Genomic DNA, 17,767 nt, shown 5'->3' on the forward strand with positions numbered 1-17,767 from the left:
GCAAATCCAGCCGAACTGAACTGGACATTCTCATTTTTGCTTCAGTATTCTGGCATAAGATGTTCACCAATGAATGCTCCATGTCCCTATGTCTGCCTCCGAGTTTATTTTAGTGCTATTACCTACTTGAGGCCTTCTCTGATGAAGGCATGGTCTTTTTTTTGTTCTCTCCTCAAATTTCCTTATATTTACACCTGTATATGTAATTTAATTCCATTCCCCAATCTTTGAGATTAACTATCTTTTCCATCTGTATCTTTTAATTCCCTTTACCTTGTCCATAATAGACACTTAGTGAATGCCTGTTGATTTCAGCCAATCAACAAGCATTTGTTAAGAGTTCCCTATGATCGGGAAAACTGGGACATTGATGCATTGTTGGTGGAGTTGTGAACGAATCCAACCATTTTGGAGAGTAGTTTGGAACTATGCTCAAAAAGTTATCAAACTGTGCATACCCTTTGATCCAGCAGTGTTACTACTGGGATTATATCCCAAAGAGATTATAAAGAAGGGAAAGGGACCTGTATGTGCACGAATGTTTGTGGCAGCCCTTTTTGTAGTGGCTAAAAACTGGAAACTGAATGGATGTCCATCAGTTGGAGAATGGCTGAATAAATTGTGGTATATGAATATTATGGAATATTACTGTTCTGTAAGAAATGACCAACAGGATGATTTCAGAAAGGCCTGGAGAGACTTACACGAACTGATGCTGAGTGAAATGAGCAGGACCAGGAGATCATTATATACTTCAACAACAATACTATATGATGACCAGTTCTGATGGACCAGGCCATCCTCAGCAACGAGATCAACCAAATCATTTCCAATGGAGCAGTAATGAACTGAACCAGCTATGCCCAGAAAAAGAACTCTGGGAGATGACTAAAAACCATTACATTGAATTCCCAATCCCTATATTTATGCACACCTGCATTTTTGATTTCCTTCACAAGCTAATTGTACAATATTTCAGAGTCTGATTCTTTTTGTACAGCAAAATAACGTTTTGGTCATGTATACTTATTGTGTATCTAATTTATATTTTAATATATTTAACATCTACTGGTCATCCTGCCATCTAGGGGAGGGGGTGGGGGGGTAAGAGGTGAAAAATTGGAACAAGAGGTTTTGGCAATTGTTAATGCTGTAAAGTTACCCATGCATATATCCTGTAAATAAAAAGCTATTAAATAAATAAATAAATTAAAAAAAAAAAAAAAAAAGAGTTCCCTATGGTCAAAGAACTGGAGCTACAAAGAAAAGGGGCTGGAAGCTGTTTAAATGGAAGATAATCCCAAAGGGAATGCACTTGTAGTGTGGAGGGGGGAAAGAAAATGGGGACCTGGAAGGCAGAACAGGCTGAAAGAGGGTAGAACTGGGTCTTGAAGAAAGGGTTTGAGTCTGGAAGTGGTAAGAAAAAATGAAATGAAAAGGAAAGGAATCTGAAGATGCTGTATCCTGAGAAGAATAGCAATGAGGCCAGTGTCTGCTATCACAGTGTACTGAAGAAGAGTAAAGAGTAATGAGAATGGAAAGACAAAGAGCCAAATTGTCAAGGAAAAATTTGGGGCAGAAAGTTTGACAGGAAGACCAATCCGAAGGCTACTGCAATAGTCCTGGAGAGAGAGAGTTTTACTTGGAGTCGGAGAGAGCTCTTGGAGTTTCTAGTAACTCCTCAAGTAACTAACTCAAGTACGTCCCACAAGAAGAACTAAACTCAAGCTCCAAGAGTTCCCTATATATGTGATCTCCCAAAAGTTAACTCCGCCTTCTGGAGGGAGAGGGATTCTGGGTTATCTCCCAGAGTGCTCTCTGGCCCTAAGGGAGGTGTGAATTCGGACTAAGCCATACTAAGCCCTGCATTCTTTCAAAGGGGTGAACTCCATTGAGTACTTAGATACTTGTGAACTCTCTAAAGGTGTGGAACACAAGCATTGTTTCTATCAGTTCCACTTAGTATCTTGTTTCAAGTTCTGGCCCAAAATATCAAAGATCAAATCAACTCCAATGGCTTAACACTTTGTAAAGATTCCAACAGCATGAGGTGATGATGGCCTTCTCTAAGGTATTAGCTATGTGAATGGAAGGAAGGGGGCATAGAAGAGAGATGTTATAAAGATAGAAATAATGAGACTCAGAAATAGCCAATATATTTCCAATACATGTGGGTATATAGCAAATATTGGATATGAGTGTGAGAAAGGAGTTGAGGATGGCATTGAGGCTATAATTCTAAATTACTGGGAGGGTAGTGGTACTCCTGAGAATGAAAGGGAAATTGGAAAAAGATTAGGGTTTGGGGAAATAATGAGCTTTGCTTTACACAAAATGAATTTGGAATACCTATAGTAGATCCAGTTCAAAATGTTGAAGTAGGAGTTAATGATGCAAGATGAGTTCAGAAGAGAAATCTGGACTTGACTTAAGAATCATCTACATAGAAATGATAACTGAACTAATGAAAGCTGAAGAGATCATCAAATGAGACAAAATATTGAGAGAAGAGGCATGACCTACACGAACAATCAATAAAATAGGTTGAAAAGGCAGGTAGGAAGATGAAAAGAAAAAAATGAAAAAAGGTGATCAGCAATGTCAAAAGTTGCAGAGAGGTTAAGAAGGATGAGAATTGAGAAAAGGCCATAAAATTTGGCCATTAAGATCATCACTGATCTCTGGACAGACTTAAATTGAGCAAAGACACATTCATGGACGAAATTATGTCCAAGAAACAAGGCCATGTAAAATGTAAACATTGATATATGCTTATTGAAGTGGAATGACTCACAAAAGTCCTTAGGACTAAAGATATCACTAATTTGATAAGCACCTTCTCAGTGCTTGGGAGGAGCACAAATGTTATCTCTTTTACCTATATAACAAAAATGTGTTATATATTTAAATATATTTAAAAGGAAAAAAGGTATTGAGAAATAGAAGTTAAGTTTGATCTAAAAACTAAAGCACTGTGGTGGGATGGTAGAGTTAGAAGAAGATCCATATCATTCTAAGTCAGAGCCACAGGAGAAAGCTTCATAGAAAAGATAAGATTTGAGATAGACCCCAAAGTCCAGATAGTTAGGAAGGAGGGAAATTATATATTCAAAGATCCCAGGATTTAGGGCTAGAAAAGTCTAAGAAATCGTCCAAATCCAACTTCTTAATTTTGCAGATGAGAAAAAAAGAACAAAGATATAAAATGAATAGGTTAATATAAATGGCAGAACACCTGGGTGATACGGTGGCTACAGTGCAGGGTTATGGAATCAAGAAGACTCCTCTCCCTGAGTTCAAATCCAGTTTCTGACATTGCTTAGCTGGGTGACCCTGAGCAAGTCACTGAACCCTGGCCCCCTTAGTTTCCTCATCTGTAAAATGATCTAGAGAAGGAAATAGCAAGCCATTTCAGGATTTTTACCAAGAAGATCCTAAATGGGTTCCCAATGAGTAGGGTACAACTGAAAAAAGACTAACCAAACAATATAAATGGCAAAGCTGGGATTCAAAATCTTAATTCTCTGACATTTAATAGTGGTGACATTTTTTTCACCTGTATAACTGTTAAAACAGAGACTCTTTTCTAGACCTGTGTTGGTGCTGAGGGAATGTTACCATATGAACAAAGGTGCAGAAATGGAAATGACAGTAATCTATGTGGGGAAAGCTGAAGAGGTTAGTACTGAGATGGGAGGCAAACAAGTGTGCTATCTAGGAAAGAAGGCTGTATTTAGCCTAAAACAGACAGACTCCTTATTTATTAGCTGTGTGACACTGTGGGTAAATCAATTACCCTTTCTGGGCCCTCATCTCCCTATCTGTAAATTGGGGGAAATAACACCTTTACTACCTTCCTTACAGGGCTGTTTGTGAAAAATAGGGCTGCTGTGAATAAAGGGTTTTGTAAACTATGACTTGTCAAATAATTGCCTGTTATGATCACAGTGAAAGGGATATTATTAGAATATAATTTGGGGTGGTAGAAAAGGTATAGAAATAAGGATAATACATTTCAATTATAGCATTTTTGGGTAGCTTGGGGGCACAGTGATTAAGAATTCTGAACTTCGAGTAGATTCAGACACTTACTGTGTGATCCAGAGAAAATCACTTAATCTCAATCTTTCCTTCTCCTTCTATTCCCTCACCTGAAAATGGAATGAGAACAGCACCCACCTCCGGGGATGTGCCGAGGATCAAATGAGATATTTGTAAAAGGCTTTGCAATCCTGTTTGCTAAACTATTATTACTAAAATTTACCATCTGAAGAGAAGCACGTAGTATTATTAACTTCTCATTGTAAACTTTTTCCTTGTAAACTGTAGTTCTTCTTACGTGTAAACTCCGCTTTGATCTTTTGCTTCCTTCGGTCTCCTGGGTATTCAGTACCTAGCATAGGTGCTAAGGGTGTTCCCCTTAGTTACCTCATCTGTAAAATGATCTAGAGAAGGAAACAGCCAACCATTCCAGGATTTTTACCAACAAGATCCTAAACGGGTTCCCAATGAGTAGGCTTAATAAATATTTACGGGCTGGTCCTTTCCACCCTTGGCTACTTAAACAGAAAAGTAGTTCCGGGGCAGGGGAGCCCAAACTGCGGCTAGATCTAATCAATCAATAATCAGATTGATATCAATAGGGAGAAATAATTCAATCAAGACGACCACGACACCCGGGAGGGGCTGCCATGGCATGCAAAGGAACCGGATTTAGGGGACAGAGCCCTGCCGGAGCGTCCGGGTTCAGGGGCCAGGTACGGATGGATCAGAATGACCGGGGATGGCCCCGGATGCGGTGGGGGATTTGGCCTTTTAAGCTAAGCTCTCTCTCTGACTGATCTCAGCGAAGGCAAACCGATTAAAGGTCCCAAGCCAGGTTCCTTCCCTCCGGCTTGTCAGCGATGAAGGAAGTGGCCGCATCCACGGTCCCGCGCACGACAAAAGCGAGGCTCTAAGACTAGCGCTCTGGAATCTAGGGCAGAATAACCGCCTCCATGCTGGGTTTTCCCCCCGCTAGAGAAATAGTCTCTAATTTCTTTCCTCCCAGTTCGCAACACATTTTTTTTTTTTTTTTTTTTGCTTTGGGGAGAAAGTCCTTCTTTCCGCTCGGCACACTCTACCTTACCTGGTACTTTTAGCCTTTCCCACCAGTCGCCTCCTTCCCGGAAGTGACGTTTAGGACAGCGCGCCGAAGCACGAGAAAGGTCCCGGGACGTGGGGGGGGGGGGGGGGGGGGGGCGGGAGGCGCGGGTGGGGGGGGGGGGGGGGGGGGGGGGGGGGGGGGGGAAGGGACCACCTTAGAGTCAGTGAGCTCGCGCGCCAGGGAGCGATACCCGCCCCTTCCGGTAACTCCGTAGGAGGTCCCAGCCTAACCCTTCCCCACCCCCTTCTTTTCTCCCTCCTCTTTTAGGCTGCTTTCTAAGAAGATATGGGAAAATCTGCCCAAGGTAGATTTTAGCGGCCCTCTGCCTGTCCCCCGCCCTGCTTCCCTCCGGTTTCCGCGCCGGCCCTTGCCCTTTACCCTCCCTCTCGGCGGGGTTAGAGGTCAGGTGGCCATCTTGTGGCGGCGGCGGAGGCGGCTGTTACCGAGGAGACTCGGCCGCCCCTTAGGCCTCAGCCCCTCAGGCCCTCGGCCTGACCCAACCAGTCAGTCTAGCGGGTCCATCTCAGACCCGACCTGGCCCCGGGTCTCGTGTCCATCGCCTGCCGCCTCCCCGTGCTCCTCGCCCGGAAGCCCGCCAGTCCTCCCTCCCTCCCACCACCATGTCCTCCTTTTCGGAGTCCGCTCTGGAGAAGAAACTCTCGGAGCTGAGTAACTCCCAGCAGAGCGTCCAGACGTTGTCGCTGTGGCTGATCCACCATCGCAAGCACGCGGGCCCCATCGTCTCCGTGTGGCATCGCGAGCTCCGCAAAGGTGCGTATCCCGCGGGGCTCTCGGGCCCGCGCGTCCCGCTTGTGGCTCTCCTTCCCCAGTGCCCTGTCCTCTCTGTGGGCTTGTGTCAAGCCCGGAGCTACCCCACCCGCCGGGAAACCCCCGGCGCAGCACTCTCCGTGTGGAGTTCTCCCATCTTCTACCTCCTCTGAGTCCGTCGGAGCTGAAGCGGGCATTAGTGAGCGCCTACTGGCCGTGCCCCGGGCTGGGTGGGGGCAGTCTTTCAGCGCCCCCCCCCCCCGTGTCTGGCCCTGGCCCCCCTAACTTCCCCTACAGGGTCTGACTTGTCAGCCGCCGGGTCTCTGACCGCCGCTGGCCTAGAGTTGGGGGTCAAGAACGGCAGAAGTTACTCCAGCACTTCTGATCCTCACCCCCACGCATTCTCCACCGTCTCTTTCTGCCTGTCCCGCTCCCCCATCCTCCGTCTCCGCCACCGCCTGCCCTCCTTGCCCACACACTGCCTTTGTACAATAGCTCCTCCTCGTCGGACCAGTCCCAGACCTCCAAGGAATCTGCCCGTCTCTCCAGGCTTCCACCGTGCCTGCGGGCCCCTGCCGATCTTCTGCGGCCTTTGGGACTAACTCCCCACTCTTCATGCACACCCCTAGGTCTTCTTAACTCTCAGTCCATCTCCACCATTGCCGCTGTCACTCACCACTTCACACGCTTCAGCCGGTCCGCGGCGCTTCCCCCCACAACTTCTTTCATGCCTTTTTTTTTTTGCTTTCAAGTATCCTCCCTCCGCTTTGCCCCTTATACTTTTTTTATCCTTTAGGCAGACCTGAAATGCTTCTTTTGAGAGGGAGGAACCTCCTGATTTATCCGCCCCGTTACTTCTACCTTTTTGGATATCTAGCATCTTTTTTATAGGTTGATGAAGGACCCTGCAGGCATATGTTCATATTGAGGTACTCCTGGAAATAGCTAAAATTAGATATTTAGTGCCAGGGATTTTTTGTTGTTGTTGTTGCTATAGTCGTAGTCATATCAGTCATAATTTTAAAACTGCTCCTGCAGGTAAAGTATTGTGCCTTTCTCAAAGCTTAAACCATCAGTAGGGGTTCTGTGATAGATTTTGATGCTACTTCTCTGTTCTTTCCCACCCGTTTGTCATTTAGGAGCATATATTTCCAAGGTCTCCAAATTTGATATTGTTTCCTTATAAAGTACCTCTTTAAGGCCTTAAAATTACATGACCACAATTATTGCTTTTTCATTCACAGAAATATTTCTGTTTACCTAGTGCATATTCCTATTTTTCTCTTGTAATCTTATTTTTTTCTTTAGTTTATGGAGTCATTTCTCTATTGTAGTTTGTTTAAAATGCTTTTGAAACAACATCTTTAAAAGGTATTGCCTGGTCTCAGAACCTCAAAAGTAAGTCTCCAGTTTTTTGTCTCTGTCCAACAACCAAATGGACTGATTGGGAGAGTGTGGTAGAAGAGTAGAAGAGAGAGGAAGGGAACAGAAAGACAGATTAAATGATCTGGGCTTAAAGAAAATTTACTGTTCCAGTAATTCCCAAGGTCTATTATCCTCTGACATGACTTTTCTTTATATACATGACTCCTTGTTAGGGATATAGAATATAGCTTGAGGAAGGAAAGAATCTTTCATCCTAAGCATATCATAATAGTTTGGCTGGAAGGATGGTGAAAATAAATAATTGTCATTGTAGGCAGTGAAAGTATTTGATTTCTTGTCTAAAAATTTCAAGTGCTGGAAAAATTTCAATTCATAGAGTTATAGTTAGAACTTGAAGGAAATTTGGTGTTCACTTGTTCTTAACACTCTAATTTTGCAAAGAATGTCAGAGTGATTATGGATGCATGGTTTGTCCAAGATTGCAAAGGCAGGAAGTTAGCAAAGCTGAGATTTGAACCTAGATCTTACTCCAAATATAGTAATTGTTTCTACTTTGCTATGGCACTGTTCTACAGTATCTTGCTATTTGAATTCTGGATTTTGGAAGAAAAGGCATGTGAAATATGTAAACCTTTATTTAAAGAGAATTGGCTATCTTATTTTTGAATTCATTGTTGATTAATATCAGTACAGATGGGTATTTATGGATTTATTCCAGTTTCCCAAAACAGTTGTACAAAAAGAAATACCTTCTCTGGTATTCACAACTTTGTCACAATAATGGGAGTAATTATTGAATCCATTTTTGTGTAATTATTATGTAATTATTAAAATGTTAAAGTACCTTTAAATTATCAAATTTCTTATATGTTAATCTGACTTGTTATGAGATGGTTATTGGAACTGAGATCAAATAAGAGCATTTGGGAAAATGTTTCAACTGTTGTGTTTTTTTAAAAATCCAAATTTAAGATTTAGTTATTCTCAATAGTTATATTTGAAAATATATCTTATAACTGCTGAGTGTTGCATGCTATGTGCCTATTAAAAGGAAAGAAAAATGGAGCAAAGACTAGTTTGTAAATCGTGTAAAGGTTGAAATATAATACATTAGAGTTCAGGTATTTTGGCATTGAAGAAAACTTAGTGTGCTCAGATATCTGATTACACTTTTATTTATTCCTTAAAACAAACAGAGAAACAACTTTCACCAAAAACTGTGACGATGCAACTTTATGGTTGAGAATTTATATGTACGAAAGCCAGGAAATTCGGTAATGTTCCCCAAAGCAACTGTAACTCAGTCATACTGCATGAAGTTTTTATGGTTTAATATATGATACCACAAAGAATAAATAGGAAATACTGCATCTACTACATATTAAAAAAAAAAAAAAAAAGAATTATGGGTTTTGTGGGAGTCATAATTTTTATTTTCCTGGTTTCATATGTGTAAATTTTAAGTATTAGTACAGTAACATAGCATTAATATATTTTTTGCATTTGAAATAAAGAATGCATCTTTTAGAGGTTTCTCTGTTGGATTACAGAATCAATTGCTTTGCACTGGTGGCTAAAAAATGTTTAGAAAAAAAATTTAACAGTGACTTCATGGATAACAACAAGGGAATTTTGAAATAAGAAACATCTGATTTAGTTTCTTTCTTCTGGACATATAGTAATTAACAACAAAAGTTAGAAATGTTCATCCTTGTATTATATTCATGTATTCAAAGGTTTTGTTTTGTTGCATGCTATCAGATTTTTGAATTCTCAACTTTTTAGGCCTTTTCTTAAGATAGTATTTTTAAACTGTGCATTTGATATAGATACTAATTTATTTCATGAAGAAATTAAGACAGTTATTTTCTTTTATGCTTACTTTAGGCCAGCCTTGGTATCTTAAGTGCATTTGCTGCTATATTCTATGAAGTTTGTTAAATACACAGTCCTTGACCTCTAACAAAGATATAGTTTGTATTCTGTTATATAGTAAGTAGACTTTGACTAGAAACTGATCATGAAATGAGAAATACCATAGTTAGAATGTAAGTTAAAGTATTTTCTTTTCTTCTTTCAGCAAAATCAAATAGAAAGCTTACGTTTTTATACTTAGCAAATGATGTCATCCAAAACAGTAAGAGGAAAGGGCCCGAATTCACTAGGGAATTTGAATCTGTCCTCGTGGATGCTTTTTCCCATGTTGCCAGGTATGTTATCTTGCCTTTTTCTTCTATAATTCTTTCCTTACATTGTATGAAACCATTCACTACTTGAAAATTGTGTGTTTTTCTCAGGATATTTGTAGCTGTAGAAGCCATGGTCTTCCCTCAAGCTAATTCCTTAAGACTTTCCCAATTTTGTAAACATTTTGGCACATTAATGAAAATTCAATTCATAACATACGGGATACTATTACTAAGGATCTCTTTCCCCCAATTATGTAACAACTTATCTTAATTTTCTCAAAGTCATATTTTACTTGAGTTTTATTGAGCTTTTAACTTGTGAACTACAATATGCTAAATAACATTTAGTTTAAATTTCCATAAAGATAAGAATGCAAAGTGATAGTCCTTTTACTAAGAGGAGTTTTGGTGTTGGTGCCCTAATAAAAAGAAATAAATTGTATCTCCATTTTTGTATACTTGCTCTGTTTCCAGGAAACAAAGTTTATTTAGTATCTGTTTTTCTTTTTACTAAAGATAGTATTGTTTCAGTATCAGCAAAACAATGATTACTAATTTGCAAAATTGATATTGGTTCTAGTATTGTCTTGATAAGTTTTTCCCGTTTGTTTTTGTTGAAAAGCCACTGTAGCATGCTCCATGTAGTAATATAAGTGACCTTCTGAATGATTTTACATGTGATTTAAAAAAAAAAAAAGATGTTACAAGAAATTTGACAAACATTTATTAAGTTCTATATCAGGCAGTTTGTCAAGTGTAGAGTTATAAAGAAAGTTAAAATAATTCCTGCCCTTTAGTGTTGGTGTTCTTCTCTTCTTTAAAATAATAATAATAGTTCTCTCTGGGAGAAAGCAGATTTCTCAGGGAGGTTTTCTGGAGGCAGCCTTAGTTTCAGTTACAAGTAAATAATTACTCCAAAATCGCAGCCAGATGATAAAAGTTCAGATCCGGTTAGTTCAGGCCTATCTCTCTGCTTGGTATCAGTATTAGCAACCCATCACCCTGCAAGGATTTACTCTAAGGTGTGAACCAACAAGCACTGTATCAATTCTGTTGAGTTAACACCAGGACCCTGACATCACCCTTGAGTTTTCACCTTGTTTCAAGTTGAGTTGACACTAGGATTCCAACACTTTAGGATACTTATGTTCTAAAGGGGAACAATGTATAAAAATTGGCTTTGTATAAGATACATATAGAATAGATGGAAGGTAAGCTTACAGAGAGAAAGTTCCAGCAGTTTCTGGAGAGAATGAGACAGACCTCCTGCAGTTAGTGGTTTTTGAACTATGTTTTGAAGATAGCCTTGGAGTCTTAGGAGGCAGATTTGAGGGAGAACATTCTAGGTATGAAATTAGAGATGAGTATCATGTAGAAACAGCAAGTAGACTGATATCTCTGGGCCTCTGAGTACATAGTAAAATAAAAAGATTGGGAAAAAAGTAGAAAGACTGTGAAGAGCTTTAAATGGTCAACAAAGGACTTTGAATCTGGTAAAAATACCATAGGATATTTTGGATCTAGAAATAATTTGATTGAACTTAATAAATACTAGTATGTAGTTGTGAATACTAGTATGTAGTTGTGAAATATACCTGGAAAAAAAAGGGGAGTCAGGAAAATTGGGACTGAATGAAGGAAATTTTCATGAGAAATTGACATCTCTTAAGAATTTTGAAGCGTACTTTCATATCTAAGATTTTAGAAGGAAAATCATTGCTTGTGTCAGTATTTTCTCATGGCTTAGAACATGTTTAGGAAACACAAACATGCATCTTTTAGTTAAGCACTCAACTATAGATTTTTTTTCATAAAGAGAAACTGGAGAAAGCAGAATCTGGCCTTTCTTTAGTGAAACATTGCTTGACATTAACAAAACCAAGCCAAACCAGAAAACACCTCCAAAATCCTCTTCTCTCTGCCAGAAGAATAGCATCAGAAAAAGGAAATGAGATGGAATTAAAAAAAAAAAAAATAGAAAAATATTTGAGTATATTATAAAATAACTTGTTTTTCTTTCTTTTCCATAGGAAAGCTAAATTCAGAATTGATGACACTAAAAAAAGAAAAAGGCTGTTAATTAGCTTTTATATGATTAAAAATTGGGTCTTTCCAGTTTCTTCTTGAACACACTGCTGTGTAATACTTGGAATGGCATAGGAGGTCTTAAAATAAGGAATATTGCTTTAGAAGTTGAATGTGCCCCATCTTCAAACTTATATGATATATTTTAGAAGGTAGAGGCAATCCCTAGAGCATTTGCCTATATGAAGTGATCAGGCTGACCACAATTGGAAAATAATTACTTTTTTAGAGAGAAATATTGGAAATAAAATTTTATCTACTTAACTCTTATGAAATTCCATTAATTCCATTCCCTTAAAATTCCATTCCATTAAAAAATCAGACATTTAGTACCTACTGTGCTAGATATTGAGGATACAAAAGGCAAAAACTAGCCAGCCTTAAATTCTAAAAGGGGCAAGGAAAGGGACACAAAATAATCACAAAATAATTTTTCATCAGTCATCAGAAAGCCATGGATACTGCATTAAAGTTGTCCAAAAGCTATGTGAGGAAGTGAATCCTATCAGTATTTCTTATTTCCTCTTTCTAAATTTTTTTAAAAGCTGTCTTCATATTCAGTGCTATTATCCATTTCCCTATTCAGTTGTCTTTTCAATATTAATAAAAATTTGAAGACATTGCCTTCTTTTGTAACTTAATAATTGATTTGGACATGCTCATAGTCTAGTTTATATTGTGATTAAAAAGGTCACCTTGTAACTTCAATTGTACGGGTAACTATACCTATTCTCTTTTTATAGTTTTACAGTGATGACTTTATGCAGAACAGTTGATTGTTTAATTCAGTTGATAGTCTACATTTGATTATCATAAAAAAAAAAAAAAAAAACAAAAACGCCCAGTAATGACAGTCATCTCAAATCAGAATGAGAATTGGTGATCTATAAAGTGGAATTGTTTAAAATTGTTAAGTTCCTGTATCTGAAAGACTAGAAGATAACATTATTTTACATTTAGAGTTAGTTTTTATTTTTATTAGCATTTATCATTACTTAGTTTCCTTATCTGTAAAGTGAGAAATTTAACCTGAATAATCTCTAAGTACCCTTCTAGTTTTACCATATAAATAATTATTGAATATTCAAAGTTCTGGGAATACAAAGAGGTATAAAGAATGGTCCCTGTATTCATGTAGTTGCAAGGGTTGGGAGGTGGAGAGTGTGAAGGAGAAGATGGAGAACAAATCCTATATGTAAAAAGATAAATGGAATGATAGAATGTCAGAGGTGGAAGAACATTTAGTCCCTTTCCCTCATTTTACAGATGAGGAAACTGAGACCCAGATGGGAAGTGGCTTATCCGAGTTTACAAAGATAGGACTTCAGCCCAGGTATTCTTTAAGATTCAGTTCAAGTGCTACTTCCTGTAAGAGACTTTTTTGATTCCCTCAAATTTTTAGCATCTCTAGCCCCCAATCACTGTATTTTTTGTGTACCTCTTGTATTATCTGTTAGCCTATTGTTTTCTCCTTGTAGAATTCAAACTCATTGGATGAGAGGCTGTCTCACTTTTTTATCATCAGTGTATACTTATAGCACACAATAAGCATTTGTATTGGTTGTCATTTAAAGTGTAGTACTTTTGCTCTGTACTCCTTCCCCACTTATCCACAAAAAAGAATAATACTGGGTAGTATATACTAAATGGTCTAGATGATGATAAATACTTTTGGAGATCAGAGGACATAGAACTGGACTGATATTTATGAAAGTCTTTGGTTCCTTGTCCTCAGTTTTCAAGAGCAGCAATTTATTTTAATATTTTTTTTCACAGTCACTTTTCAACATAGTATTTGTTAGAATGCTTTGTAGGGGATTTTAACTACTTATCAGTGCTGAAACCACAACTGAAATAGTTACAAAATCATAGTGTTATTAGATGAATATCTTTATTTTGTTCTGTGTGAGGACAGTTATCATGTAAAAACCCCAGCATATTCTTAATTATTTTCATTTATTAAAATAACAAACTTATAGAGGGAAGGAAGGAAGGAAACAAGCATTTATATAACACCTATTATGTGCCAGGTACTATGTTATAGGTGCTTTTCCAAATATCTCATTTGATCTTCACAACAGCCTCATGAGGTAAGTGTTATTAATAGTCTCATTTTATAATTGAAGGAACTGAGGCAGACAGATTATGTGATTTGCCCAGGGATATATAGCTACTAAGTGTCTGAGTTCAGAATTGAATTCAGATCTTGATTCCATGCCCATCACCCTATCTACTTCACTACTAGCTGCTTAATTAGGATTACATCTAGGAAGTTATCAGTTTATGTAGAAGGTAATGCTTGAGCTAAATCTTGAAGGAAGAGAGATTCTTATGAGACATAAATGAAGAGGGAGCATATTCCAGGCATGGAAGGTGGCTAGTATAAAGATATAAAAATCTGAGATGGAATGTTGGATATGAAGAACAGAGAGGAGGTCAGTTTGGCTGGATCCTGGAGGGTGGAAGGATAGTAAGATTGAAAAGATAGGTTGGGGCTAGGTTCAAAAGAGATTTTAAAGCCAAACTTTATTTATATTTGTATCCCATAGGCAAGAGGGAGGCATTGGGGTTTATTAATAAGGAAAGTAACATGATTAGATCTGAGTCTAAGAAAAATCTCTTTGGCAGCTCTATCTATAAAAATGGCTTGGAATGGGAAAAGGTTTGTGGCCAGGAGAACAATTAGGAGACTGTTGCAATAATATCAGTGTTGATGAGAACTTGAACCAAAGTGGTAATGGAGTGATTGGAGAGAAGGGGTTAGATGTGAGAATAGTTTTGAAGGTAGAAATAGCAAGATTTGGCAACTTAATAGATATATAGGATCACTCAGTAAGCATTAATTGCTTCCTTTATGTTAAGTGCTATGTTTAGTGCTAAGGATACAAAGGAAGCAAAAGACTAGATGAATGGTGATGATTGTGCTACTTTTGGTAGAAATAAAGAAATGTGGAAGAAGGAAAAGTTTGGTGTAAACATGAGTTCAATTTTGGGTGATCTAGAGTTTGGCTATAGGATTTCATTGACAGGATTAAAGCTCAGTGGAAAGATTGGAGGTCTATATATGGAACTGTGAGTCATCTTTATAGAAATGATAATTAAACCTTGGAAGTTGACATGGTTATCTATATCTAAACTATAGATAAAGGTAGAAGGCTCAGAAGGGAATTTTGGGAACATCCACTTTCAGGGTAACTGGGTAATAAAAAAAAGGTAGGAGAGAGAAAGAATCTAGAAAGGGTATATGAATTGAAAACATTTGAAAGAATATTCAGGAGAGGTTATCAGCAATGTCAAAATCAGACAGGTCAAGAAGGATGAGGATTGAAAAAAGTAACAGGAAATAGAGACTATTTTGATTAGTGTATAGAATAGAGTAATATGAAATAAATTTGGAAATATAGGGTAGGGCCAATTATCTAGAACTTTAAATGTCCGACAAGGGAATTTGTATTTAATTTAAGATGCATCAGGGAGTTCCTGAAGAATTTTGAACTTGAGAAGGAATATGATCAGACACAAGGAGAAAAATCAGGAGAAAGCAATGTCTTAGGGGGGAAGGGAGAAGAATATCTAGGAGGAAGGTCTAGAAGAGTATCTACAGAGGCTGATGAGGAAGAAGACTGAGAAAAGAGTCTTTAGCAATTAAGTAATCACTTGTAACCCTAGAGAGAGCAATCCCAGTCTAATGATGGGATCAGAAGCCAGCTGCAAGGAATTGAAGAGTGGAAAAATTGGAGGCAAAATGTATAGATTCCAAAAAGTTTGGTTGTGAAAGAAGATATGTTGAATGATAATTTGAGGGGATGATAGTGTTATGTGAAGGGTTTGTTGTTGTTTTTAAGGCTAGAGAGATTGTTTAGATATTCACTCTTGTAAAGAGCAGAGAAAAGCTGCTAGTTAAGAGACTTCAGATAAAATACAAGCACTGAGTGCCTGATAATGTTATTTAGGTACAAAATAAAAGCAAAAACATCCCTGCTGTCACAGAACTTTCATTCTTCTGGGACTCACAAACATGTACAGCTATTGACATTTACAAAATAGTCACTTGCTGTGTAATTTGGGAGAGACAGAAAACATCAAGCAGCTGTGATGGGAGTCAAGAAAGGCCTCTCTGAAAATTATGAGCAAGCTGATCTCAGAAAAGTCTGGAAAGACTTACATGAACTGATGCTAAGTGAAATGAGCAGAACCAAGAGAGTATTATACACAGTAACAAGATTATATGATGATCTACTGTGATGTACCTGACTTCATCAATGAGGTGATTTAAGATAATTCCAATAGATTTGTGATGGAATCCACATCCAGAACTATGGAGGACTGAATGTGGGTCAAATATATTTTCACCTTTGTTGTTTGTTTTTCTTTCTCATTTTTTCCACTTTTGATCTGATTTTTCTTATGCAGAATGACAAGTTTGGAAATATGTATAGAAGAGTTGTACATGTTTAACTTCTATTGGATTGTTTGCTGACTTAAGGAAAGAAACGGGGTAGGGAGAAGGAGGAAGCAAAATTTGGAACACAAGGTTTTGCAAAGTGAATGTTAAACTATCATTGCATATTTTTGGAAAAAATAAAGTACTATTAAAAAAAAGAAAGGTCTCTTTGAAAGTGGTTCTTAAAATTTTCAAAGAAATAATTCTAAGGAGCAGAAGTAGAGGAACAAGTATATTCTCGCATAGGTATGATAGCAAGTATTGTGTATGAAGAGCATTAAAAAAGCTAATGTTGCTGAAGCACCTGGTAGTGGAGAAGATGGCTGGAGATATAATGGCTGTGAGGGTAAGATGGGAAGAATGGGGGGGGGGGGGGGAAGAGTCTATGTTGGAGAGAAGGAGGGGTATAAGCATTTATTTAGTATGGAGTGGGGACCATCTAGCTTGTGAAATCACCTGCTAAGGCAAGTGATGAATGAGCATGGAAAGCTAGGTACAACAACCTTTCATTGCTTGAATTCTCTTAAGTTGATAATTTAGTATGGCCTGCAAATGATTTTATAAATATCCAAAAGGCCCTTGGCAGAAAAAAGGTTCCCTACCTCTGATTTAGTGTCTCCTGTGTGCCATGGCCTGTATGTTAACCATGTGATGAGTGAGGGAGGATTAAGAAAGAAATGCGTACTAAGAATAGAAGTGTAAATTGAGACCATGTTAGGAAGAGCTTTGAATGCCAAATATTTGAGTTTATATATTCAAGCATAGGGTGATAAACATATGCACACACAAAAGAAATAGAATTGTTTGAGTAGGAAAGTGATATAGTAAGCCTTCACTTTAGAAAATTACTTGGGAAGCTCTGTGGAGTATATGGATGGTAAATGAGAAGGAAGAGTTGTGAATTACACCAAGGTTGAGAAAATGAGAATTAGAAGTAGACTGATTGAAGCGATAAAGTCCCAAAGAAGATGGAAAATATGGATTCAGAGGCTCAAGTGGAGAGGTTGATTTTGCCAAAGTGAAGAACTACTGCTTCCTTAGAAAGGAGAACCAAAGATTCAGGGATTTTTGAGGTATGGATTTTTTGCAGATTGCCTCTGTTTTCTCAATAAGGTGAAAGTTGTAAGTATCATGCTAAGAGGAGGAAATCAAGATGAAGGAGGCATTGAGGACTTGAGAAAATTAAAGAGTTTGGGACATTTACTTTCGGGGGGGAGGGAGGAGTGTGATAATCAAGGAAAACCTCAAGAAATAACATGTAAGAATTTTTAAGACTAAGGACAGTAGGTGTCACAGTGGTTAGAGTGCTGGGCCTAGAATTAGGAGACATATCTTGGTGAGTTCAAATTTGGTCTGAGACATTTATCAGCTGTGTGACCTCAGGCAAATCCCTTAATCCTGTTTGCCTCAGTTTCCTTATCTGTAGCTTGTGTAGGAAATGGCAAACTGTTCTAGTATTTTTGTCCAAAACACCACAAATAAAGTCATGAAGAGCCAGAGAGGACTTAAAACAATTGAACAATAGGGACTAAGTCAAAATTAGATAATATATTTTGTAGTGAATACAGGCAGCCTGATACTTTTAGTGGCATTCAATAACACTTGAATCAGAGTGAAGCAAGGAATGATGTGAATAACTCAAGTTGCTCTTTTGCAAGACTTGAGTGATACAAAACAAGTTAGTAAAATTCAGTGCTAAGAATAATTTGTGGTTGAATTCATTGGGAGTAGTGCCCAGATATTGAGGGA

The 17,767-nt window shown here is 38.2% G+C and overlaps 2 protein-coding genes across 15 annotated transcripts in view; one reads left to right on the plus strand and one right to left on the minus strand.

Moving 5' to 3' along the window:
* The window catches only part of TTI1 (TELO2 interacting protein 1), a 44,958-nt gene extending 39,719 nt beyond the window's left edge, over positions 1–5,239 (minus strand). For 3 of the 6 annotated variants that reach the window (XR_004232208.1, XR_004232207.1, XM_031954061.1), the window contains exon 1: positions 5,129–5,220. The gene's annotated coding sequence lies outside the window, so the exon portion shown is untranslated. Of the gene's footprint in view, positions 1–5,128 lie in introns of all 6 variants that reach the window. The other 3 variants (XM_031954062.1, XM_003757008.4, XM_031954060.1) reach the window with 3 other exon arrangements.
* Positions 5,240–5,293: 54 nt separating this feature from the next.
* Positions 5,294–17,767, plus strand: part of RPRD1B (regulation of nuclear pre-mRNA domain containing 1B) — a 77,730-nt gene continuing 65,256 nt past the window's right edge. For 3 of the 9 annotated variants that reach the window (XR_004232209.1, XM_031954063.1, XM_031954065.1), the window contains exons 1-2: positions 5,296–5,917; positions 9,381–9,510. Coding sequence is in view for 8 of the 9 variants with exons in the window: in XM_031954063.1 (XP_031809923.1) it covers positions 5,767–5,917; positions 9,381–9,510 (281 nt within the window). In the remaining variant the exon portion in view is untranslated. Of the gene's footprint in view, positions 5,918–9,380; positions 9,511–12,840; positions 12,908–17,767 lie in introns of those variants that run through there. The other 6 variants (XM_031954068.1, XM_031954070.1, XM_031954066.1 and 3 more) reach the window with 5 other exon arrangements.

The sequence above is a fragment of the Sarcophilus harrisii genome, chromosome 2 (genome assembly GCF_902635505.1).
Source record: "Sarcophilus harrisii chromosome 2, mSarHar1.11, whole genome shotgun sequence".
NCBI lineage: Eukaryota > Metazoa > Chordata > Mammalia > Dasyuromorphia > Dasyuridae > Sarcophilus > Sarcophilus harrisii.